Source organism: Entelurus aequoreus, linkage group LG04 (assembly GCF_033978785.1).
Source record: "Entelurus aequoreus isolate RoL-2023_Sb linkage group LG04, RoL_Eaeq_v1.1, whole genome shotgun sequence".
Classification (NCBI taxonomy): Eukaryota; Metazoa; Chordata; class Actinopteri; order Syngnathiformes; family Syngnathidae; genus Entelurus; species Entelurus aequoreus.
The window spans coordinates 71,906,744-71,933,834 of NC_084734.1; the positions used below are offsets into that span (position 1 = coordinate 71,906,744).

The 27,091-nt window shown below is 36.2% G+C and overlaps 2 protein-coding genes across 6 annotated transcripts in view; one reads left to right on the forward strand and one right to left on the reverse strand.

Moving 5' to 3' along the window:
* Positions 1-11,750, forward strand: part of il12ba (interleukin 12Ba) — a 29,476-nt gene extending 17,726 nt beyond the window's left edge. For 2 of the 5 annotated variants that reach the window (XM_062045659.1, XM_062045661.1), the window contains 8 exons: positions 3,039-3,160; positions 7,207-7,294; positions 7,388-7,669; positions 7,772-7,877; positions 8,441-8,652; positions 10,984-11,156; positions 11,281-11,402; positions 11,615-11,742. In XM_062045659.1, the coding sequence (XP_061901643.1) occupies positions 7,207-7,294; positions 7,388-7,669; positions 7,772-7,877; positions 8,441-8,652; positions 10,984-11,156; positions 11,281-11,402; positions 11,615-11,684 (1,053 nt within the window). In that variant the 5' untranslated portion in view covers positions 3,039-3,160 and the 3' untranslated portion in view covers positions 11,685-11,742. Of the gene's footprint in view, positions 1-3,038; positions 3,161-7,206; positions 7,295-7,387; positions 7,670-7,771; positions 7,878-8,440; positions 8,653-10,983; positions 11,157-11,280; positions 11,403-11,609 lie in introns of all 5 variants that reach the window. The other 3 variants (XM_062045660.1, XM_062045662.1, XM_062045663.1) reach the window with 2 other exon arrangements.
* The window catches only part of LOC133649000 (uncharacterized), a 1,204,785-nt gene that overhangs the window by 44,514 nt on the left and 1,133,180 nt on the right, over positions 1-27,091 (reverse strand). The window lies entirely within an intron of this gene.

Here is a 27,091-nt window from a genome sequence, read left to right on the forward strand (position 1 = left end):
CCGACTTAAACAAGTTGAAAAACTTATTCGGGTGTTACCATTTAGTGGTCAATTGTACGGAATATGTACTTCACTGTGCAACCTACAAATAAAAGTCTCAATCAATGGTACTTAGTTTTAACACACTTTAGTGTAAGATGACTAATTCAGTGTTTGTATTTGAGTGGACCCCAGACCCCTTTGTAGTGGAAATGTTGGTTGGGCCCCAAGGTAAATATTGTTAAGTATCCCTGGTTTTCAATGTGTGATTATTTTTTGTATGTAGACCAGTTCCAAACAGCCCGGTTACAATTTTATAAATGTATTTCCGTTTTTGCTTGGAATATTTAAAAAATGGAAAATGTTGTCATTTACTCACCCTCTTACTGAGATGAAGTCAGGTGGGGTTTTTTAACTACGGTACATGGTTTGCTCAACAAGGAGTTAAAAAAACTACACCTGACTTTTTCACGTGTGGGGCGGTATAGCTCGGTTGGTAACTTGAAGGTTTCAGGTTCGATTCCCGCTTCCACCATTCTAGTCACTGCCGTTGTGTCCTTGGGCAAGAAACTTTACCCACCAGCTCCCAGTGCCACCCACACTGGTTTAAATGTAACTTAGATATTGGGTTTCACTATGTAAAGCGATTTGAGTCACTAGAGAAAAGCGCTATATAAATATAATTCACTTCACAACAACAAAGTGAGTACTTGGGGTTAAATTAATTTATATTTGTATTTTTTGTATATTGTTTTCTATGTTGTTTTAATTATTGTGAATGTCATATGTACATTATGTTTGTAATAATTAACTACATTTAAATTGTTGTATTTAATCTATTTTTATATCTTATGTTTTGTATTTTTGTATAGCCAAATAAAGTTATACACCTTTCAATATTTGAGTATTTTTTTTACTGTTATTTCTAATTAAGTCAGATAATTGAACTCTCAATTTGTTCTCATTATTCTCAAATTTGAGATATGATGGCTTTGTTAAGACATTTAAGAGAAATAATCAAGACATGAAAGAGACATACATAAGATCTCTTTTATTGTTCATACATCTCATTTATTTCTCTTTAATTCTCCTTCAAAATAAATGAGACATAATTGAGATCAGTGTCATACATATATGAGCTCTCTTCAGTGTATCCCACTTCTCAAATATTGCTCAAATGGTTGTCTCAACTCAACCTCCTTTGTCTCAGTGATGTCTTGTCTCTTTTTAGCTTATTTATTGCTCCTAAGGGTCCCTTAGGAGCAATAAAAGAGAAACAATTGATCACAGAATTAGACAGATATGAGAAGCTCAAAATGTTCTCAAGATACGAGATCAAGCAACAGATGAGCAAGCACATTTTTGCTATGGGGAGCTCCACAGGCCAAAGGTCCGCTTAAAAAGTATTTTATTCCAGATGCCATTGCCATTCTTAATGTGACAAAGCGAACAATCCACATGTTTGACCTGAACTGCTCTACTTTCTAGTTTTACTGATACTCTTTTAGATCGTATACTTACTTGTATTCCTATTTTTACTTAACCTTTGTTCTTATTGTGTCTGATCCATGTTTTGATATATGACAATGTTTTGTATTTTAGTGTTATATGTCACCTGTGTTGGTGAGCCACAGAAAATGTTCCACCTCGGTGGACAGTAAAGATTTATTCTATCCGATTGGATTCTATTCTAGTAAGGCTGGGAAATGAAACAATATCAATATATATATCACGATAAACATGTAATTGATGTTGGATAAAACATATTAACGTTTTTTTTAAAGTTTTTTTTCTTCTTTGTCGGAAGAAACCGTAACTTACGAAGCAAGGTTGGTTACATGAACAAAGGCACTCTTTCTCTGATAATCGAGCAAAGCAGGAAGTATTGACTAATGAGTGGGAGTGACATGCGAAAAGTAAATCATGCAAAAGTGTAACTATCCAGTTTGGTTGCACAGGAATATAGCAAAAACTTACCCTGACCAACTGTAGCAATACTGTTACATGATGATTAGAGTTTCACTGGAACTGGATCTGCTTATCACTCAGCTTCTAAAGCTTGTAGCTCATCTTCCTTATATGCAAGCTAAAAAAGACATGGTTCTGAATCATCATTTGTCCCAAAGTAATCTTCGTTGTCACTCATGAAGTCTGCCATGATTAGTAGTAGTGTTGTTGATGGAGGAAATAGTGAACGCCGTGAAATTAATAAGCTGCTGTAATGCTTAAAATGACCAAAATACGTAAATATTACACATTATTACAAATGTGCTTGGTACTACATTACATATACTGTATACTTACAGTGTGTAAATTGTTGATGGTTTTTGGATGTTTTCAGAGGGATTTATGGGCGAAACAGATCGTATTCCCATTACCTGCATTGTTAGCCACCTCTTGCAACAGTTTATTTACGATTTAGAATGCATTAAAAAAAGAAATACATGCCGTATGTGTTTTTGAGGACAATTTTTAGATCAGTTCTCCTATAAGGATAATTACAATTAAAAACAATTATGGCTGGAAAAAGACATAGACCTAAGACGTGCTAAATGCAAACTGTGCTCTAAAACGTTTGACATTTTGAATATGGGCAAGGCAGCGTCCGTTCGCCAATTGAAAGGGAAAAATATGAAATTGTAGCTACAGTTGCTAGGTGAGTTTATGAACGCTTAAAATTAAGTCCTCAAAGCTGAGAAACTTCCGGCACTAAAATGCATGAATTCATACTACTCGTTCAAATCATACGAGGAGTGAGCCGCCCTTTTGCCACCATGATTTCTGGACAGCCAGATTGCAGTGAAGTATAACTGTGGTAAGAACAACTGGGCAATCTGTGCTTTTGGGCTGGATCTGCACTTTAAAAGACTCTTACTGTCATTATTGTTCCAACAAACGGTATATGTAGTGCTGTTTGACAAAAGACTAAACCACCAGTTGTCCACAAATTAATAGATTTGTGAAGATGTGGGATGGAGCAGAAGTAAAGAATAAATACATTGGAATTGAAATATGAGAAGATGTATCTAAGTCTGTCTGTGTTTTTGATTTGGTTTTAGAGAGACCATTTCAGATGGAAACCTAATTTTACTTTATCGACCCACCCGCTACGCTTGGGTGGCATGGTAATGCGCAGATCGTTTCCCCAAGATGCAGACGAAACTACAGAGGCAGCGTGCAGGTAGGAAGATGATTTATTTTCCATAAATCAGTCAAGAATACAACAATAAACAGAAACTATGGCGAAGCTTAGCACAGGAACAAGAATCAAGAATCACAGGAATAACCAAACGTAACTTGTTGCATGAAGAAAAAAAACCAGCCAGACCGAGTGTAGCGAAAGGCAGGCATAAATACCGTAATTTCCGGACTATAAGCCGCACCAGCTAAATTTAGGGGAACATACAGATTGCTCCATATATAAGCCGCACCCGACTATAAGCCGCAGGGTTTTGATGTGTAATTACCGTAGTATATAGGGGTTCCTGCTACCACGGAGGGGATTGTCGGGACAGAGATGACTGTTTGGGAACGCAAAGCGTCCCATTTATTAACAATAAATCTTTCAATCATTCAATCAAACTTTCACATCTTTGACATGGCGAACAGCATTCGTGCAGAGTACAAATAATACAACGGTGCAAAGTAATACAAAGTGCTCACCTGTACGTTATCAAAATAACCAGCCTACCGGTATATGAAAAGTCAGTCTTTAATCATTGTGTCATCGTCTTCCTCCTGCGTACTAAAACCACCGAAATCCTCTTCGTCGGTGTCGGAGAAGAACAGGCCGTAAATAAGCCGCACCCTTGTATAAGCCGCAGGGACCAGAACGAGGGGAAAAAGTAGCGGCTTATAGTCCGGAAATTACGGTAGCTCTCTGATTAGTGCCTGGGAGCAGGTGAGCATCCCAAACACTATTCAGAGGCAGGTGAAAATAACCAGTACTTATGGCAACCAAGAACACAAACCCAGGGGTGTTGAAACAGAACTAATGGAGTCATAAACTAAAACAAAACATGATCCGGGCAAGGGATCATCACAACACCAGCACACATTAGATTTCTTTTTTTTTTTTAGATGTATTTATTTATTTCAGGCAATGACATAAAAAAGTAAAAAGTTGACAACACATAATAATATAAATTAATATAGTGCAAAAGGTAATGTATAGTATGTAATGCATGATTGTCCAGTTTTGCCTGAAAGGGAGTGGGAAGAAGATAATTTATTTAATCCCACCCACAGTTCTCCATTCAGTGATTATTCACACGAGTTTCACTGTTACTTTGTTCAAGGATTATAAGATTATAGATGGCACCAAATGTTGTGCTCTAGGTCCCAGATTTACCACAATGAGTTCAATAATTTTTACAATGAGCTCTTATTTTGTAATACTAACTTCCTCGTGTGGGACACACCTGCACCCAGCTGCCCATCAGCCTCCTATTTGGAAGACAGCGCTGGACTGCTTTTACTTGCTAGGCATACACATGTTGTTCCCTTCTCAGAGTGAGCTATACCACAAAAAGAAGTTCAGTGACTTGTGCAATTACGTTTGCATTCGCCTTCTTTTGTTTCTCGCCACTCCTACGTGTGTGTTTTCCCACTCCCTCGTGAGCGCATTTTCCTTTTTTCATGTTTGATAATATTATTTTTACTCACCGTCTGTTTTGGAGAAGCCATGGAAAATAAAATCATTGATGAAAAAGAGTACAAACCCTACTTTAATCCATGTAGAATTCAGAACTGAGTAGCAACGGAGCTAATTAAAAGTATTCTTTAGAAGCGAGGCAACATATTCAACATAGCAAACAACACTTCGTTTTGAAACACTTGAGATTTATTGTGTAATAATTTATGTTTAAATACCAGCTAAGAAATATGATAATTGGTCATTTAAATAAGATTGAACTGAATGCCAATTTTTTTTTTTTTATAAAATCCAGGTCTCGAAAAGGAGGGGTTGTCTTATATTCATAGTGGCTTTACATTTGTATCCATACACTTCCTATGAATGTAAAGTCAGTCCTTATTGAGTATCATCAATATGAAAGACCAAAATGCTGCCTCACATGTTGCCTGTAAACTGTAAATTATGACTTTCTTAAAGGTCAAATGCACACATAGGTTGTTTAAAGTATTCACAAATATATTAAACAAGTAATAATTCAAATTCTAGTAGGTAATGAACATTTATTTATGTCTGACAGGTAGCCTTTAGTGCCCTGCTGACAAACTAATAACTTGACACCTCAGAATTGTTTATCAGATTCACACGCGTTTGATTCAAGCACAAAGAATGTCCAGTGCACTGTAAAAAGAAAAAAGAGTGACCTTTAAAAAACGGATTTAAAAAGCGTGATGTCAAATATTGGATATGAATGACGCATTTAAGGCCCTACCCACAAGAAACTGAGAAAGCTAGTGTAAAACCATTACAATCCACAGGGAAGTGTGTATATGCATGGGTGGAAGTAACAATAGGTGCCTCATAAAATAAGTTCCTCAAGAGTTTTCTGGGGAAATTTGCATGTGAAAGGTTAATACTGTACCGGTATAAATGGGACTGTTGACAATCACCACTATATTGTTGGGACATCAAAGACAAGGTAAGATGCCGCTCAGAACTTGTAGCCTTTAAACATTTAACCAGTCTTTTTAGTTTTAACAAATACACTTTTTACTTTCAAACCCATGTAGAAGGCATTGAAATGTGCGTAGAAAAAAGCAGCTGTTAAGATTGTGTGCTGTTTTTCTTTTGACTTTATTCACTTTTGTTAAAGAAATTGTTTTTTTTAACTTTGGTTGGATGGTCGGATTGAATGATAAAGAAGCAGTCAGATTTAAAAATACGGTGGAACCTGCTTATGTCGACAACCAGTCTAAATGGAGCAACTCAGCATGTGCTTCGGATTATTAGACAGTACCCGCTTAAATCGGCATATAAGATGGACCGCTTTTCCTGACATAACATGTATGACCAAAATAGGTAATTTCTCGGGATGTGATTATTACAACAACTCACAATTTGATTTTATTCTGATTCTTGGGGTGACGATTTGTTTTAACACGATTCTCCATTCAAACTGACCCTCGCAATATATTATTTGGCATAAAAAATTTAATAAAACCCTTTCAAAATGGCACTTCTCCACCTTTTCCTGGAGCTTCACACAAAATATGAAATATTTCCCCTCCAAAATAATATTAGAAAGTGGAATATTTGATGTGAAGTAATTGAAGCCTTAAATAGGCCAATTATTTATAACAACATAGATTTTAATTCAGCATTTTTTTGGAGCAATGACATATAAAAAAAATCCCAGTGAAATTCTTGGCGATCCAAAAGGACTCATAAAAGTGTTAAAAACTCCTCCCACCCCCCAGTGGTATACAATGGATGGATGGATTAGAATCGGAATTTTAAAAAATAGCTTTTCGATTTTTTTCAGTACTCATTGTAATTTATATTAAAAATTGGTTTGTATATATCTGGACGTGTTGTAGTATTGTTAACTTCCTCATTATAGCTAAGCAGAATGTAACAACAGCGACATAACTACAGCCCTTTGAGACACTTGTGATTTAGGGCTATATAAATAAACATTGATTGATTGATTGGTGATACTGTTATCTGCACACAGTAACTTCCTGCAAATTGCGTTCCAGTTTAAAGTAAGCTTCAAACTAAAAGCAAAGCGGTATTAACCTGGATTTTAATACAACAACTAACACAATATATCAATGTCTTTTTTTTTTTTTTTTTATCAGTCACAGATAAAAAAAAAAGATGAGAAGATTGCACTAAAAGCATTATGGTCATTGTAGTCAAGACGTACAACCAAATATCCACAGTAACCCTGTTTGATAAGAGTGTAAAATGTCGTAATGTTGGCGAAATAATGATAACGTAAGATCTGCCTTTCTTCAATACTGCCAACATGGTGCAGCATATCTTCTTCACTCTTGGGCTGGATGTAATTAAGAGGCAAATCCTGAATCACACCTCAGAACCAAACACAATACAGGCGATCCTTGGTTTACCACGATGATGTAACTACCGTAGGTTCAAGAACTCTTTATCGGCCATTCACAAGTAAACGTGCGAGTAATGGTTTCGACTTTGGCTATGTTGAATGGGCGTTGAGATAAGTGTGTTCCACTGTAGCGTACACTTATAGTAACTCATGGATCAATCTCGTCAATAGATGTCTTCTTTTTCAGATGAATGTGTTTGACTTCACCCTCATCTGTGCATTTATTCAACTGGGTTATCAAAACCCACTGAGTTCTTCGACTCTCAAGCCAAACGGTATGTTTGATGGCCAGGAAAACACTTCAGGTCAAAGTTCAAGTGATTTTCATATTTCATTTTTTTTTTTCTCTATGTTTGTTTGGCATTTAGTTCTGGTTGTGGAGGTAAATGGTGCGTTGGGCCAACAAGCCCTCAAGTGCTTGCACTCAGCAGAGGAAGTAATGAGAGGCGATGACAAGGATATATTGTGGAAGAAGAACGGCGCAGAGGAAGCACAGAGGGGTAATTCATACCTGGTGCAGCTGGAAGAGAGTTTAGGAGGAGGCAACTACAGCTGCTACAGCAAGGACGGGTCTCTCCTCAATCACACTCTCGTCCTGATTCAAGAGGGCAACACAGATAAAAGAAAGATTCTAGTGAAAAGTGACCTAGGTAAAGTCACTTTTTTAAAACATTGCAAGATGTCCTCGTGGTTATTCAAAGTTGCATGAGATGTTTGTGTTGCTTGGCTGTGACTGTGTCTCCTCGTTGTAGGGAATTATTTAAAGTGCTCAACTAAAAATTTCGAGGGAGCGTTCCACTGCTCTTGGACCTGGGACAGGTTTCGTGTTGGAAAAGTGGAACTTATCATAGCTAAACGGTAAGCTCACACACTGTAGCAATGTTTCCTGTCTCGCGGTCCAATAATAACACACTGCTCAGACTCACACTCGCGCTGAGAGCAACAGCCAGAAATACTTCTTTTGGAACTGCAAAATACGATTAAAGGTCTAGGGCACATCACTGAAATCAGTTTCCCATGAATAGTCATACAAGTTGATGAGTTGTACAGTGTAATCAAACACCTTAGATCAGGGATTTAGGAATGTGCCCGGTAAAAAAGCCTGTGGGCCGCACTTTTGGACTTACTCCTACACCAAAAATGTGGTCAGCGCTAATTCCAATTTCAGTTTAGTTATCTCTACTCTGCCACTGTACGCTTCTTTACAACCTAGATCTCAGTGTTTTGCTCTTGGTGACAGTGTATTATTAGTACTAGTATCTTGAATATTTTTGAATGTCAACATTGCAGCTTTTTTTGTCGCATTGTTTGATTGTAATTTAGGAATGTGCCGCGGGCTAAAGAAAAAACGAGCTGCAGGCCCGCAAATGGACACCCCTGCCCTAGATGAAACACTGAACTTTCTGTTTACTCACTCACAGAGAAAGGAGTTGTTCAGTGGACACCAGTGGTCATCGCTCGGCATGCAATTTTAGTTGCTCAGAGGACGGCACCGGACACGGTATCTCCTGTGTGGACGAGCATTACTGCGCCTATGCTGAAGAGAACAGTCGCATCAACGTCACGGTCTACGTGAGGACGGATGATTTCCTGGTGGAGAGATACGAAAAGCTCTTCTTTCTGTCCGAAATAGGTCTGTATTCTGTATTTATTGTTCTGTCCATGTGTGCTTTGTTCATTTTTTTTCAAAATGTTAAAACTTTCAATAGATGGCTATTAAAAAAAAGGTTTTAATATTTAAATGAGCTAATTGAATAGTTTTGTTGGTGTTTTGCAAACAACAAGTTTACGAAAATGAATACTGTCAAGCCGTGGTTTTGTAAGCCATCGGACAGTATGATTCGTTTTTAGGACAATTTTGGACAATATTTTGTCCCAGTTTCTCAGTTCTCATCTCTCTGAGGTCCGTGGGTCGTAATCTGCTGGAGGTGACCGATGTTTCCAGGCCATTGCTCCCATGCTTTTTGAAAAAATGTCCGCCCACATTGTGCTCAATTGACTCTGTTGACACATTCAAAAGCCATCTTAAGACTCGTTTATTTGTTCAAGCTCTTAATTAGCTTTTCTTGGAGTGCATTAGATTTTATATTGTCTTTTATTTTTATTTTTTATATATATTGTTTCATATTGTTTATTCATAATGTGTATTATATTGTTTTAATGTTTGTATATATATTTATTTTACTACTTTATTTTTATTTTTTTAATTATTATTATTATTTGTTTTTTTGGGGCCTTTTTTATTAAGTGTAATTTCTGATCTTAAGTGTTTGTGACTCAGTCGCTGTCCTTTTTTTTATTGAGTTTACTGGTTAAGGGCTAAAGAGTGTAACTAAAAATATATTGATAAATTCCGGACCGCACGGAGTGCCTTTAACTTTAAATAAGCAAATAGTTTCGGCACGGCCTCTGCAATAGGAAATGTATTTAAATTGTTTTTTTGGTTTTTTTTAATGCACACATTTTAAAAGTGCGATTTCAATGATGACGATGTGCATTTATTTGAAAAAAATAAGGTTATGGCAACTATGTTCCTAAAATGCACAGCTAGGTTTTAAAGTTTGTTTTATCCGATTACTTGATTAATAGAATGAAGTAATCGATAGATTACTTGATTACTAAAATAATTGATAGCAATAGCCTGTGACTGCTTAATAAACTACCATGGAGGCAAATAATCTTGCCAGGGTGCATTCCACTCTTTTAGCTCTCTTAAATGTTAATGTATTCATTTAATTTGTCCTTTATATTTATTGTCATTTTGTTTCTGTATCTGGAACAGATTAAGATGCTTTACATTTGTAGAAAAACATCCTTAATTGTTTGTAGGATTCGAACTGCCTCTGACTTTTTGGAGAGGATTACAATGTCCCAATCTCGACCATGGGATCAAATTGGCGGCAGATATTTGCATTTTTTAACTGACCGGCGATAATTCGATTTTTACTTCAGCTGTGTCCCAGTGTTTACATGCTAAAGATTGTACTTGAAAAGAAATGCACGCTCAGGGAGACACATTTTCATGTTCATATTTTTTTGTTACAAACATGCAGGAGTTGCATGAATTCCAGTAGTGTGTGTCTTGCCATAAAAATGGCTCAAATTAGAGAACAACGCGTTGTCTATGCACAGTGCGAAGGCACTTCTAATATACTAACTCTCACCAACATGGCGGAAAATAAACTAACTGTCTCCCAAGTACCATTATCACTGGAGGACTAAAGAAAGAGGCATGGCTAAGGGGACAGAAAAAAATGTATATGTAAAGTAGGGGTGATCGACCCAAATGTTGATACTATCAATACTCGGTGTGGTGTGTATATTATCGATACTAAAGTGATAGATCCATATTTATATTTTTCTTGTTCTTATTATTACAAAATAATTTTTTGTGTCTGATTTTCGTTATTGTTTACAAAGTGAGGGAGTAAGACTCTAGATACAGAAAGTCTTTGAGGGCAAAACCCAAATAATTTAAATGGGAGCCAGTAGCATTTTTTGCTTTTGTTTACTTTTTGTGCACTAGCAACTTTATTTTCTTAAAATATGTATGTAGCATTCAATACATCATGTGATTCATAACAGTACTAGCAAATTCTAAATGTAAAAATATAAGCTTTATAAAAATATAATGTGCACTTTAGCTACTTGCTATAAAGCTTTTAGACTTTTAGACCCATAATCTTTTGTCCAAGTATCAAATCGGTACTCAAAGTCAGGTCGTATCTGACGCCAAATACATTAAACAGGACATCCCTATTACTAACCAAAACTAATCTGTGCCTGTAAATTGATTTGTGAATGGGGTTTGAATCATTTTCAAACATTTGGGAATTGTTTTGCTTTCATGCTGTTGGGCATCAAATAGGCCTTTAGAGTTACGGCCATAGCTAAATTGGGGACTTCTTTTGTAGTGCACTGTATACGTTTGTCAAAAGTTGATCTCTTCTCTTTGCTTTAACAGTGAAACCTGACAAAGTGAAAATACGTAGAGTCAACCCTACGACGATGGAATGGACTTACCCAAGCTCCTGGAGCAGCCCCTACTCTTACTTCCCCCTGACGTTCGAAGTTTTAGAGCGCCGACGTGGGTGCAAAACATGTGACAAACCCTGCCATGAGTCAGCCAGTGCAAAGGTGAGGACAACTGTTACAACTGTTGTTGTAATGAAATAAAAATATTCATCATTTATTTGTGAGACACAACACAAGGTAGATACAAATGATATTTTACTTTATGGAGCACTGTGTCTTTTGTCAGAACATAACAGTGCACTCCTTGAGCACTTGTCAGTTTGAGGTCAAGCGCAAGTCTGGGATTTTCTGTGTCCGAGCCAAGGATGCTCTCTGCCACTCACAATGGAGCGAATGGAGCCACCTAAGGTCAGTTTATGCATTAATAATAGCAATTCCAGTCATGTCTATTTGTGTTCCATTACTGGCATGGTACAGGCCCATGCCTTTTTTTCCCAGGTTTTGAAGCAGTTTTTTTGTGGTCCTGACCTTTGTTTTTTCATGACACTGTTTTCCTAATGGGCTGTTGTAGTACATGACTGATTTGTTGATTATTTTTATGTTTTTCTATTCCAGTATAGAATGAGGAAGAGGAGGAAAAACATAAAGAGTGTACCAGCCATCAAAGCAGATAATGTGTGTAGTACATAAAAGCACACTGGACCTCCCTATTATATTTATCACCTCTATTGTATTTATTACATATGCTATATATTTATTGATGTGTGTCATCTTGACAAGTTTGTTTATTGTAATAAATTATTAATGCACCTTTTAGTAGTGATGTATGTTTTGTTCCTCTGTATTGGTGTGTTAAGTTTACTGGGAAGGTTTTGCTTACATTGCATAAGGACATCAGTTCCTATTTTTTCAGACGAAACCAAAATTCCGCATACAAAGTACACAACTGTTCTCTATAAGAGGATGTGGCCGTCAAAAGACATGTGTTTTATTTTTGCTGAAACTATGGACTCGTCAGCTCATCAGACACAATATAGTGATAATAATAATACAATAATAATAAACAGTAGACCAGGGGTTTTTAACCATTCTGACCTCGGGGCCTAACTTTAGCACTCAAATATTAACACTGAATGAGTAATCTCACTCTTGATTTTAATTATATGCCATATTTATATCTACTAACGTACTGACAGTCTAACAGGAGAAACCTTGTCAAATTATATGAAAGCATGTGTTAATTACAAAGATTATCATCAAGCCTAAGGCTAGGCAGATTAGAAAAATAAGTACTTATCAAATATACTAAAAAGGAGTGGTCTCGTGAAAAATTATTTTAAAAAATTAATTTACGCAGTGCTAAAAAAATACATACAAACCAAATGAATAATACAAAATAACATTATATTTTTATTACATAAACTCCCAATAAAAGTAAAGTGCAAATTAAAATATAGCTTCACCACTTTAGTCACAATTTTTGCGCTTAAGAAACTTCATTATGACTATTATGGCTTCAAACTTCTTCTGTTTGTTTGAGATTGTCTCTACTGCCACAAATGGTGGAAAAGTGTATTACAACTGAGTACCGCTGCGGACCATACGCACCCCAGCTGAGAGACCGATATTTTTTGGCCCAGCCGTTTGGTTAACAAACACTGCAGTAGACTACAAAGGCCCTCAAAGGCACAGATATCAACGTTTATCGCTGTTACTTGGTTCAAGGCCTGACCGTGATAAGTGAAAAGTAGGCATTCTTATTTGTAAATCCAATATTTTCATAGTTAGAGCATGATAAAACCATTTATGACCTCCTGAATATGTTTTTTTTAACATTATGTGAGGCCCCCGACAGGAAATAACACCCACATAGACACTTATTTTACCCAATATAGTATACATAATGATACAAAATAAGACATATACTGTAATAAGACATAAATAATGTAAAACATTTTATATTATTGCACAGTAATATAGAATCACACACACACAGTTCTTAAACATAACCCCTAAACTGAAAATACTGCAACTTGTACGGCCATGATTATGAACTGTTGTGTAATAGAGTACTAAATATAGATTTAGGTTGAAATACTTATTTTAGGTAATACATTTGCTTAAATATACTTTTTTTTTTTAAATTAATAATAGGCCTTAGTCAAACGTGAAACAGCAAGAAACTGATATGATTTATTTTTGTAAACATACTTTGAAAAACCAACATAGCGAAGCCTCGAATTTCCAAGAACTATGTGGCGAGGGATGATTATACAGGTTGTGTACACTGCAAATTACTTTCCACTTGCCAAAATTCAAAATGTAATATCTAGAAATTCCCCTAGTTTTTAGAGCTATTCACTTAATTTTAGTAATTGATCAATCTTAATTTTAGCATGAATAATTATATATATATAAATATAGACACACACATATGTATATATATATATATATATATATATATATATATATATATATATATATATATATATATATATATATATATATATATATATATATATATATAAATATATATATATATATATATATATATATATATATATATATATATATATATATATATATATATATATATATATATATACACTACCGTTCAAAAGTTTGGGGTCACATTGAAATGTCCTTATTTTTGAAGGAAAAGCACTGTACTTTTCAATGAAGATAACTTTAAACTAGTCTTAACTTTAAAGAAATACACTCTATACATTGCTAATGTGGTAAATGACTATTCTAGTTGCAAATGTCTGGTTTTTGGTGCAATATCTACATAGGTGTATAGAGGCCCATTTCCAGCAACTATCACTCCAGTGTTCTAATGGTACAATGTGTCTGCTCATTGGCTCAGAAGGCTAATTGATGATTAGAAAACCCTTGTGCAATCATGTTCACACATCTGAAAACAGTTTAGCTCGTTACAGAAGATACAAAACTGACCTTCCTTTGAGCAGATTGAGTTTCTGGAGCATCACATTTGTGGGGTCAATTAAACGCTCAAAATGGGAAGAAAAAGAGAACTTTCATCTGAAACTCGACAGTCTATTCTTGTTCTTAGAAATGAAGGCTATTCCACAAAATTGTTTGGGTGACCCCAAACTTTTGAACGGTAGTGTATATATATATATATATATATATATATATATATATATATATATATATATATATATATATATATATATATATATATATATATATATATATATATATATATATATATATATATATATATATATATATATTTATATATATATATATATATATATATATATATATATATATATATTCACAATATTATGTCAGACTCACTCGACATCCATTGCTTTCGGTCTCCCCTAGAGGGGGGGGGGGGGGGGGGGGTTACCCACATATGCGGTCCCCTCCAAGGTTTCTCATAGTCATTCACATTGACGTCCCACTGGGGTGAGTTTTCCTTGCCCGTATGTGGGCTCTGTACCGAGGATGTCGTTGTGGCTTGTACAGCCCTTTGAGACACTTGTGATTTAGGGCTATATAAATAAACATTGATTGATTGATTGATATATATATATATATATATATATATATATATATATATATATATATATATATATATATATATATATATATATATATATATATATATATATCAGTGGCGTGCGGTGAGGTTAATGTCTGGTGAGGCACGACTGCATCATCACAGTCAAATTTAAAAACATATGAACCTGCAGCGCAGGTGTACCTAATGTTGTGTCCCTGCGGTCGTTCGTGGCTCCTGCAGCGCGAGCATTGTTGTTTTTGCACTTTTTGGCTTCTTGTTGAGTGACTTTTTTTGGGTGGATTCGGTCTTGCACGTGGAGGGTTTGGGTGTGGGCTTTGGTTGGTGTGGCCGCGGTGCTCCCGTCGGGCGGTGCGTTCTGCGGCGGAGGTGCTTGGCACCAGGAGGCGGGGTTATGATACGAGCCTCACACAGTGTGTCTCCGCAGCAGATTTATGATCGCTCAGCACTAAAAATACGTTACACACATACAGTTGTTGACAAAATACACTGTACATGATATACCTCAGCTAACTAAACTATGGAAATGTATAATATAATTCATATAGCAATACAGTCTCACTGCACAGCAGCTCAGCAGTTAGCCGAGTCATTGTGCACAATCCATGTTGAGGCACAAATCAGTGACGTGCCTCAACTGGCTGCTGATCACCGCACCGTCTCTTCTCAGTATTTGAACGGCAAATGTGAAAATGAAAATAAAAATAATCTAAAGCTGGTGAAGTTAAATGGAAAATAACTTTAGTATAATCACTGGATACATATAACAATTTAATTATTTTTTTTTTCTTTTTCTTTTTTTTTTCTTTCCATGATGGCAGGTGAGGCCCCGCCTCCCCTGCCTCTAGTGACTGCACGCCACTGATATATATATATATATATATATATATATATATATATATATATATATATATATATATATATATATATATATATATATATATATATATATATATATATATATATATATATATATATATATACAGTGGGGCAAAAAAGTATTTAGTCAGCCACCCATTGATTGTCAATGGGTGGCTGACTAAATACTTTTTTGCCCCACTGTATATATATATATATATATATGTATATGTGGTGGGCCGTGCGTTTCCCACCTAGGCCTTCAGTGATGTTCGACTTCAATGATTGCCTCTTAAAATACCATCATTGATGTCACCACATGACAATTGCTGGAGAAATACTATACAAGAACACATTTACGCACTACTGGGCATTGAATCACCACCAACAGTGTACATTTTGTGTACATATTTTCTGGCGCATTTAAAGATCAATAAACCCGCATCAGCAATTAAATCATATCTTATGTGGTACTGTCAAAATTAAAATAGCAAAAAACACATTAAACGTGAAAAAATAAAGAAATAAAATATCTGAACTCACAATTTGTAGAACTCATTCGAGTTTCCGGGGTTGGCCGACATCGTCTAACAAGATGTAGTTTCTCTTTAAATATCCTTCTTGAAAATGGCCATGCAAATATATGTCTTGTCTTGTCTAATCATAAAAGATGCAGATGAGGCGTATTGGCTTACTTTACAGCGTGCTCGTCAAAAACATCCAGCTGCCAGCATGTCTACATTCAACAACCTAAACGGGGCTGCTGCGCATGCTCTTAACTCTGTGGCATACTGGGTAAGAGTTCTTATGTTACCTAGCTCATAACATCACAATATATATCTACCTTAGACCAGCTAGAAGGCCTTACTGACAACAACTCGTGATCATTTTTACATTTATATATTATATATATATATATATATATATATATATATATATATATATATATATATATATATATATATATATATATATATATATATATATATATATATATATATACAGTACAGGCCAAAAGTTTGGACACACCTTCTCATTCAATGCGTTTTCTTTAATTTCATGACTATTTACATTGTAGATTGTCATTGAAAACATCAAAACTATGAATGAACACATGTGGAGTTATGTACTTAACAAAAAAAGGTGAAATAACTGAAAACATGTTTTATATTCTAGTTTCTTCAAAATAGCCACCCTTTGCTCTGGTTACTGCTTTGCACACCCTTTGCTCTGGTTACTGCTTTGCACACCCTTGGCATTCTCTCGATGAGCTTCAAGACATAGTCACCTGAAATGGTTTTCATTTCACAGGTGTCATAGTTTTGATGCCTTCAGTGACAATCTAAAATAGTCGTGAAAATAAAGAAAACACATTGAATGAGAATATATATATATATATATATATATATATATATATATATATATATATATATATATATATATATATATATATATATATATATATATATATATATATATATATATATATGTATATATATATATATATATATATATATATATATATATATATATATATATATATATATATACACTAAAAAAAAAAATATTATTCTATTTTAAAAATTTAAAAAGTGAGAAATTAGCTATTTAAATAAGACATTTTGGTTTTGCCCCACATAGAAAAGCTTGTTTAAAGATTCTGCAACATATCGAGATTGCCTTATTTAAGAATTGCAAGTTGAATAATGCTTGTTTCCATCCATCCATTTTCTACCGCTTGTCCCGTTCGGGGTCGCGGAGGGTGCTGGAGCCTATCTAAGTTGCACTCGGGCGGAAGGCGGGGTACACCCTGTACAAGTCGCCACCTCATCACAGGGCCAACACAGATAGACAGACAACATTCACACTCACATTCACACACTAGGGCCAATTTAGTGTTGCCAATCAACCTATCCCCAGGTGCATGTCTTTGGAAGTGGGAGGAAGCCGGAGTACCCGGAGGGAACCCCTGCAGTCACTGGGAGAACATGCAAACTCCACACAGATTCAGAATAAAATACTTATTTCTATCGTAAAAGTCCTGCTAATTTTTAGATATAGAAATCCTAATTTAGGATGTATTAATAAGTAAAATTATCTCTCCATGCAGCTGGTTAATTCCACTATAGTATTTTTCCCTAAAATGTAGTCTTTTATTTTATATTTTGAGAGCTCTTTTTTGCAGTGTACCCTAGAAAAATTGGGAACATCCTTTTGTGTACTAAAATACACACGATTACATTTAGTGTAAATAATAATTTGACTGAGAGACTGTACACCCATATTTCGTATTCTGATAATCTGATATAAAAATGTCATAGTTTTCATAATGAGAAGAAAAAACACAGTATTTGTGAATGCAAGTAGCAGATGTGGAAACAACATTTCTGTCATGTTTGAAACCTTAAAACAAGGCAATCAAACAATGCTGACATGTATCATAATATATGAGTTGCAGGTTAAGTACAAACACAGATGCAATTATATACACGTTTCCACATTTAATCGCGGGAAAGTCCCAAATGCACGACATCATTACCACAGAATCACATAGCGCAGTATTGTGGTCTGTAAAGGTCCTAAAGAGGAAATGGGGAACTATCTCTTCCCTCCCCTGTCTGGAAAAGCAGAAGAGATTGTAATGTGATGTGATTCAAATGTTTAAACTGAAACCCTGATGTTAGACCTTTTACTGACCATTCTTCAGCTGCCCCTGTTCCTCATCACAGTCAAATTAAAGAATATTGTCCATCCATCCATCTGTCCATTTTCTACCGCTTGTCCCTCTCTGGGTCGCGGGAGCCTATCCCAGCTGCACTCGGGCGGAAGGCGGGGTACACCCTGGACAAGTCGCCACCTCATCACAGGGCCAACACAGGTAGATAGACAACATTCACACAGTGGGGCCAATTTACTGATGCCAATCAAACTAACCCCAGGTGCATGTTTGAACCCAAAGGGATTATAAATTATTAAGTACCATTCCTTTTTAATCAATATCAATTGTGTGTCATCGTGCATAATGCAAAGACTCAAGAATAAAGGTAACATACTGTATATTTCCCTTTTGATCAAACACTTTTAACAAAAAAAAAGTGGACCCTTTTTTTTGGTGATATTGCAGCCTAAAAAGCCAAAATTCACAGCAGCTTTTCCACAAAGTTTTATGAATTTCTTATGCTAAGTGTTCTTGTAACCTCACCCTGAAAAGGCTGGGAAACAAAAAAAATGCACCGATGTTTTACTCATTATACAGCATACAGACTTTAAAGGGCTACTGAAATGATATTGCCATATTTTTGCTGAAAGGATTTAGTAGAGAACATCGACGACAAAGTTTGCAACATTTGGTCGCTGATAAAAAAAGCCTTGCCTGTACCGGAAGTAGCGTGACGTCGCAGGTTGAAGGGCTCCTCACATTTCCCCATTGTTTACACCAGCAGCGAGAGAGATTCGGACCGAGAAAGCGACGATTACCCCATTAATTTGAGCGAGGATGAAAGATTTGTGGATGAGGAACGTTTATTCGCTCTGACCGTAACTTAGGTACAAGGGCTCATTGGATTCCACACTCTCTCCTTTTTCTATTGTGGATCACGGATTTGTATTGTCCAAAGACATGCACCTGGGGATAGGTTGATTGGCAACACTAAATTGGCCCTAGTGTGTGAATGTGAGTGTGAATGCTGTCTGTCTATCTGTGTTGGCCCTGTGATGAGGTGGCGACTTGTCCAGGGTGTACACCGCCTTCCGCCCGATTGTAGCTGAGATAGGCTCCAGCGCCCCCCGCGACCCCGAAAGGAATAAGCGGTAGAAAATGGATGGATGGATGGATGGATTTGTATTTTAAACCACCTCAGATACTATATCCTCTTGAAAATGAGAGTCCAGAACGCGAAATGGACATTCACAGTGACTTTTATCTCCACGACAATACATCAGTGAAGCACTTTAGCTACGGAGCTAACGTGATAGCATCGTGCTTAAATGCAGATAAGGAGACACCGAACCAAACACTGGACATGTAACTACACGGTTAATGCTGTGCCGCCTGTCGAAGCCTAGCAATGCTGTTGCTAACGACGCCATTGAAGCTAACTTAGCTACGGGACCTCGTCAGAGCTATGATAAAAACATTAGCGCTCCACCTACGCCAGCCCTCATCTGCTCATCAACACCCGTGCTCACCTGCGTTCCAGCGATCGACGGCGCGATGAAGGACTTCACCCGATCATCGATGCGATCGGCGGCTAGCGTCGGATAGCGTGTCTGCTATCCAACTCAAAGTCCTCCTGGTTGTGTAGCTGCAGCCAGCCGCTAATACACCGGATCCCACCTACAGCTTTCTTCTTTGCAGTCTCCATTGTTCATTAAACAAACGTCATTATACATAGACGTTTTCAACCGGAAGTTCCCCGGGAAATTTAAAATTGCACTTTATAAGTTAACCCGGCCGTATTGGCATGTGTTGCAATGTTAAGATTTCATCATTGATATATAAACTATCAGACTGCATGGTCGGTAGTAGTGGGTTTCAGTAGGCCTTTAAAGTAGACATTAGATGGCAGTAAACGCACATACTCAGAGCTCATTGTCACATTCATTTTCTGCAAGAAAAAAAATGCACTCAGTAAACGTGTTGGAGAAATTTCGGTCACCTGATCGCTGTGGGTCCTTGAAGGCAGGGATTCTCAAACTGTGGTACTAATACTGGTACCAACTTTTTTGAGCCATTCATTGAAAAATCCAGAGGCACACCAACAGCAGAAAAAGTTAAAAAAAATTAAACTCAGTAGGCTTTATTGACAATATAAAGTTGTTCTCTTTAAATGCCTGATGCAATAGTTCATAATAGATTCCAACCATAACCATCCATGCCTCACTAAGTCTCTTGTCTCAAAGTAGGCCCAAAGCAATTAGCTACCTGCTGCCACCTACTGATATGGAGGGGTATTACAGTGGCTAAACATATTAAATACACTTGTTCAATAAAACCTCTGCCTTGTTTTTACTGAATGCATAGGCCTACTATGCTACTGTATAATGTTGGTCATTATCAATCAATCAAAGTTTATTTATATAGCCCTTAATCACAAGTGTCACACAGATCCCACATCAGGGCAAGAAAGAACTCAACCCAATGGGATACAATGAGAAACCTTGGAGGGGACCGCAAATGTGGGGGTGGTATTTGGTGGTATTGGTGGTATTTGGTGAAAAAAGTTTGAGAACCACTGATTTAAGGTATTAATTTTGCCTTATATTATATATCAGTTCATTTCAAATGACTCTAAGAAATGTTTTGAGCTTTTGCCTGACACTGCCTGACTTCGTTAACTGTCCAGTAGTGTAGAGGTGATTCTTACAGTAGACAATAAGGTCAAGTCAAAATGAAAAAACTACTCCCTGCAAAAAGTCTAGCAATATGACCTAATTTTTTAAATAAAGTACACCCATTTCAATGCTGATTTGGGACATCATTAAATCCCATGAGGCCATGGCTGAGATGCAAAAAAAAATGCTGTCCAGTGAGCAACAATTCTACATTCATGTTTGTCAGTTAAACTGTAATTTCTGACGCCCCCAACAAGTTAAATTATGTGCACAGATTAAAATTCTCAGATCTTGTTGACCTTGCCCACATTTGTTGACCCTGTTAATTACCGAGCACAGGGAAGCAGCAATTACAGCAGATGGTATTTATCTGCCATGCATGGGCCAAATTTGACAAAACCTGGTTTATACGAGAACTCGGACAGTGGCGTAAAAAAAAGTGTGGCCCGGAGGTCATTTTTTGTTTTTTAATTTTAATTTAACACTCTTAAAAATAGAGGTACCAGATTGTACCTAAAAGGGTATTGTTGCTCGGGGTGTACCCTTTTGAGGGACAGAAACCTTTTGAACAGCTCAATTCAGATCACTGTAGACTATTTTTTTCAGACTATTTACTTGAGCTGGAAAAAAAAAAAAAAAAGCAATAAGTGCATTTCCATATTCAGCATAAGCAGCAAGAATGTTGCATTTACACAGTTGCCTAGTGGAAGCACCATGAGCTCAAAAGGAATAAGCAGAAGATATAATACTTTTGATTGGTCAGAACTGCTGTTAGTGCCAGGGTGATGTAAATGTGTGCTTGAAGCCATTATTAAAGAGAATAAAAGCTCAATACACAACAATAGGTAAAATCTCAAAGGATACAATTTCCAATAAAACTAGATGGTATCCCCCTGATCAAGAACTCCCTTGGTGCTCTGGGTGCATCTGTTAAAAGCAGCCTCAGAAACCTTGGGGTTGTGTTTGATCAGTCAATGTCTTTGGAGGGTGACTGTTGTCAACTGACCAAAAAACTGTCTTTATCATCTCAGAAATAGTTCTAAAGTGAGAAATTTGTTGTCAAAATTGGATCTCGAAATGATCATTCACGCGTTCATTTCGTCTGGTATTGACTATTGCAATTCTCTCTTCACTTTTTTCAACAAGTAAATGCTAAAGAGACTTCAGACTGTACAACATTTCATCTGCCATACTTTTGACCGGTGCACCCAGAACAGCCCATATCACCCCCGTTTCACCCCAGTCAAATTCAGCATTGAGTTTAAAATTTTAGTCCTGACATTCTGTGCTTTGCATGGTGGGGCCCCTCAGTACATCACTGACTTGTTATGCCCTACTTTTCAGGACGCAGCCTACGGTCTTCAGGCCAGGATCTTCTAAAGATCCCAAAAACTCGTTTTAAAACCCGTGGACACTTGGCATTTTAGGCTATAGCTCCCAGACTCTGGAACCACTTGCATCAGTCCTGCCGTGATCTTGACTGTGTTGAAACTTTTAAGAAACATTTGATAACTTCTCTTTTTAGTAAAGCTTTTAGTTAATGGCACCTTTTAACTATCATTTTTAATCCACGTTGTATTATTTTCATGATGTTGCCCCTGTTGTTTTAATTGAATTGTTGTTTTACTTCACCTATGTTTGGTACAGCGCTTTGTGATTTTATCTGTGAAAAGCGCTTTATAAATAAAATGTACTTACTTACTTAGATCATCTTGAAATGATCAATACAAGTTAATAGAATAGAGATAATGGAAATAATCAAATATGGTAATAACAAAACAATATATTCTCATTATTATTATTATTGTTATTAATTATAATGCTCTAAATGCCTATATTTCTACTACTATTAGTACTGTCTATGAGACAAACACAGTTTTGATTAAATCAATTATTGATTATTAAATAAAGGTACATAAATGTTCTTGTCTCGTTCCTCTATTTTTGAGATTGTAGAAGGAAATAAACAAAACAAAACAAAAAAGCTAAAATGAGCAAAACAGTACGCGCAATGTGTTAAGTGAAGAAACAAGGCTGAAATCTTTATAATTGTAACTAGTAATAACTCTACATTATTAGTTGTAGGTTTTTTACAAAAAAGTCAAAAAATAAAAACTAATACAGAAGTGCAATTTTCAGTATGCAGCCCTCATGGAAAAACACTTTTGACCTGCAGGATAATTCTCATGCAATGTATTTTACCAGACACTTGATGGTAGTATTGCACCAGACACTCATTTGGCCTTTTTTTGTCAATATGTCAGAGATCATAAATGCCACAATCAGCACTAGAACTATGCATACGTTAAGATTGACCATACGAAATAATTTCATAATTTTAATTGTAACACTTTACATTGATCACAGTACTCTTTTGGTAAATTTAAAAAAGTACATATTGGTGTATTCAAATTGCTAACACACCTTATGATATGGTAATGATGTATTTGTTTCAGACATGTTTCACAAGGTAGAATAAGAAACATCATGTGGTTACATTTGCACATTTCAACATATCTGAAAAGGAGTATGAAGAAGCAATCCTATAGTACCCCTTCCCCTTACTGATAGTTCAGTCACACCATACATTCTACATATTTACATTAAGTTATAGTTATCTCCTTTTATGGCAGGAGTCTCCACAAATTCAAAGAATGCGAGGGACCACTTAAATATTGGTTTATATTTTGTTAAAGTAAAACGTATACAAAAACAATTATTGACAAAGCTTTATGTTATTATTAGTTATTAGTATCAACATAGCAACTTTTTTCTCTTTACATTGTGTTTTTTAATACAAATATTATACACTTTAAAAAAATACCACGATTTCACAGGATTTAATCGTTATTTCTTTACAGTAGAATAGTGTAAATAAAATTGACTGTAATACTACAACAAATAATAAACAATTACGATATTGTTATATTTCATAACAATTAACTGTTATTTCACAGCAACATACCCTAATCATATTCCTCTGTATTAACACAACAAATTATTTTACATTCAAACTGATTTGTCTTCAAGAGGTTCTGTAGACTACGTTGCACACTCTTGTACAGTAGGTGGCAGTATGCTGTTAAACCAAGACTAATTAACTCATAAAACATTTGTGAAGTCACGGCATGTAATAATTAACCGTAAAATCAAAGCTCTGCCGTTACAGTAAACTGCTGTAATGATATTTCACGGTAATATACTGTAAATGTTAGTGTGAAAGTAATGTGATTGGTTGCCAGTGATTTGCTGTGAATTTCCAATGACAATGTTTACAAGGAACATACACAGGTAGGCCTATTCAGAGTACCACATGGCGATAAATGGCCCCCGGGCCGCACTTTGGGCACACTATTTTATGGCGGCAAGAGACTATTGCGAGAGCCTCTCTCAAGCATATGTCTTGAATTTTACAACCGGTCATGTTATGCGTCTGCAATCCAATCAAGCCATTATTATCATCAGCCCGACCTTTTTTGATTTAGGACAACATCTGGCGGTTACAACTCCTTTCTGATCACTTAGCTTCTTCAAGATCAGTTTTAACGCAGATGTTTTATGACCTTGCCCCATATGTGCACACACACACACACACACACACACACACACACACACACACACACACACACACACACACACACACACACACACACACACACACACACACACACACACACACACACACACACACTTTGACAAGCTTTGTTCCACAGCCAGTGATATGTTGCCAACCTTATGTCTGCATGGGTGCCATGGAGTTAGTAGATCACAGTGTTGGGATCATCAGGGCCCAAGTGACATCTCTGTTTTGTGGTTGGTGATACACTGATATTTGGGCTAACAGTGTGTGTGTTAGCGGGCGGGGATATAAATATAAGCCACCCGAGGGGCCTCCACTGACCCGCATGCCGACCAAGGCAAGGCGGATCATGGCGAGCTACAATCAAACAAATGTGCTGAAGGATATCTCTGAACGTGTGTGTCCAGTGTGTGTGTGTGTGTGTGTGTGTGTGCGTGTGTGTGTGTGTGTGTGTGTGTGTGTGTGTGTGTGTGTGTGTGTGTGTTGCTTTGTATTTGTCAGCATTGAGAATATTATGTACTTACATGGGGAGGCGCTCACATGTCTCCTTTCACAGCAGGAGACGTAAACAAACAGATAAAGGAAAAGATGAGATGATTTTCTGCACTGGCTGTGTATAGGTTTTGCACCCCTAAAAGATTCAAATGGGGAAACAGGTCGAGGAAACATTAGCATTTAAGTTATGGAAAGTATATATACACACACACAAAAAGAAAAAAAAACATGACATTTGTTAATTGTGCATCTTGTTTCTAAGAAGTCCTCCACTAATTAGTATTATTGTATCGCCATTTCATTATAATTAAACACTGTTAGTCTCTTCTGCACTAATGGTAAAAACATGATAATTCACTGGACATTTTATTAAGAGCAACTGTCAAGTTAAAATGTCTAAAGTCAAAGAGATGCAGGTTATTGTTGCATATGCATGACATTTAGTTGTAAAATGTTGGCTTAGGTTCAATGAAGACATACGGTTAATATATAAGGTTCAATGAAGACCTACTATAAGGTAAATATCAATTAGAGAGTTACAGAGTGTCTTGGTTTTGTTTGTCTGTTTATTCAGTTGTACTAAATTTGTGCACCTTTTTTTGAACATTTTTAATGACCTTTTCACTTTTCTGAGGCCCTATCAGCGTTTCTCTTTACTTTTTTGGAACATTTTAGTGCAGTTCTACCATTCTGTGAATGGAAATAAGCTGCTGCGAATCAGCGTCCTCTGCAGTGGACATTTGTTTTATGCGTCCATTTATCACGGTTAATTAGTTATGGACATGACTGTGATAAATGAATTTCCGCAATGTAGAAACCATTAATTATAACTTGAACGTTTTCCAACAGAGAGCATAAAAAAACTGTTTAGGACCTTCTCGATGCGTTGTTCAGCATTACGGGAGGTATGTGATAGACATGACAACACACCCTTTACTCACTTTTACGCTCTTTTAATATTGCTGCTAATAATGCTGCCTGAGGCTGAGCCAATCAGTGGCCACGATACTGAGCAGTGTGGTCTGGGTTGCTTCGGTCTCCTATAGTAGCCGATATTACTGTAGTATTATTATACTTAGTTTATTTCCTTTTTTGTTGTTGCTTGAAATGCATCATTTAGCAGCAAAAAATTGTACAGAAAAATAAAAAATAAATAAAAAATCTGCATTGTGGTGAAGCCGCAATATTTGGAAGCGCTTTGTGACGAATGGCGACATTAAAAGGGACGTTTTTTTTAGGGACAAGCGGTAGAAAATGGATGGATTTTTTTAATGTATTTATTTATTTATTTTTTTTTTTTATTTTTTTATTTTTTTAAGAAATAGACCAATAGTACATACCCAGCAGGATACGGTTCATATGTATTCCCACAGTGTAAACATTTTCATTGTAAATTCACAGCAAGTCACTAGCTAATAATTCAATTATTCGCAGTAACATTTACAGTAATTTACTGTGAAACACATTTACAGCAATTTAACTGTAAGGGCAGAGCTGTTTACTGTTAACTTCAATAAACTAAATGCTGTAACTTCAGAGCTGTCATTTTGTATAGGTACTCACAATAAAATTACAGTTATATGCTGTGACGTCACAATTAAATTGTTTTTGTTCTGTTAAATTATCTCTCGTTTTAACAGCTTACTGCCAACTACCGTACAAGAGTGTGAAACTGGTTTACGGAACCCCATAAGTAGAGATGTCGATAAATGCTTTAAAATGTAATATCAGAAATTATCGATATCCGTTTTTTAATTATCGGTATCGGTTTTTATGTTTATTTTTTTATTTTTTATTAAATCAACATAAAAAACACAAGATACACTTACAATTAGTGCACCAACCCCAAAAACCTCCCTCCCCCATTTACACTCATTCACACAAAAGGGTTGTTTCTTTCTGTTATTAATATTCTGGTTCCTATATTATATATTAAAGTTAAAGTTAAAGTACCAATGATTGTCACACACACAAGGTGTGGTGAAATTTGTCCTCTGCATTTGACCCATCCCCTTGTTCACCCCCTGGGAGGTGAGGGGAGCAGTGGGCAGCAGTGGGCAGCAGCGGTGCCGCGCCCGGGAATCACAATATATATCAATACAGTCTGCAAGGGATACAGTCCGTAAGCACACATGATTGTGCGTGCTGCTGGCCCACTAATAGTACTAACCTTTAACAGTTAATTTTACTCATTTTCATTAATTACTAGTTTCTATGTAACTGTTTTTATATTGTTTTACTTTCTTTTTTATTCAAGAAAATGTTTTTAATTGATTT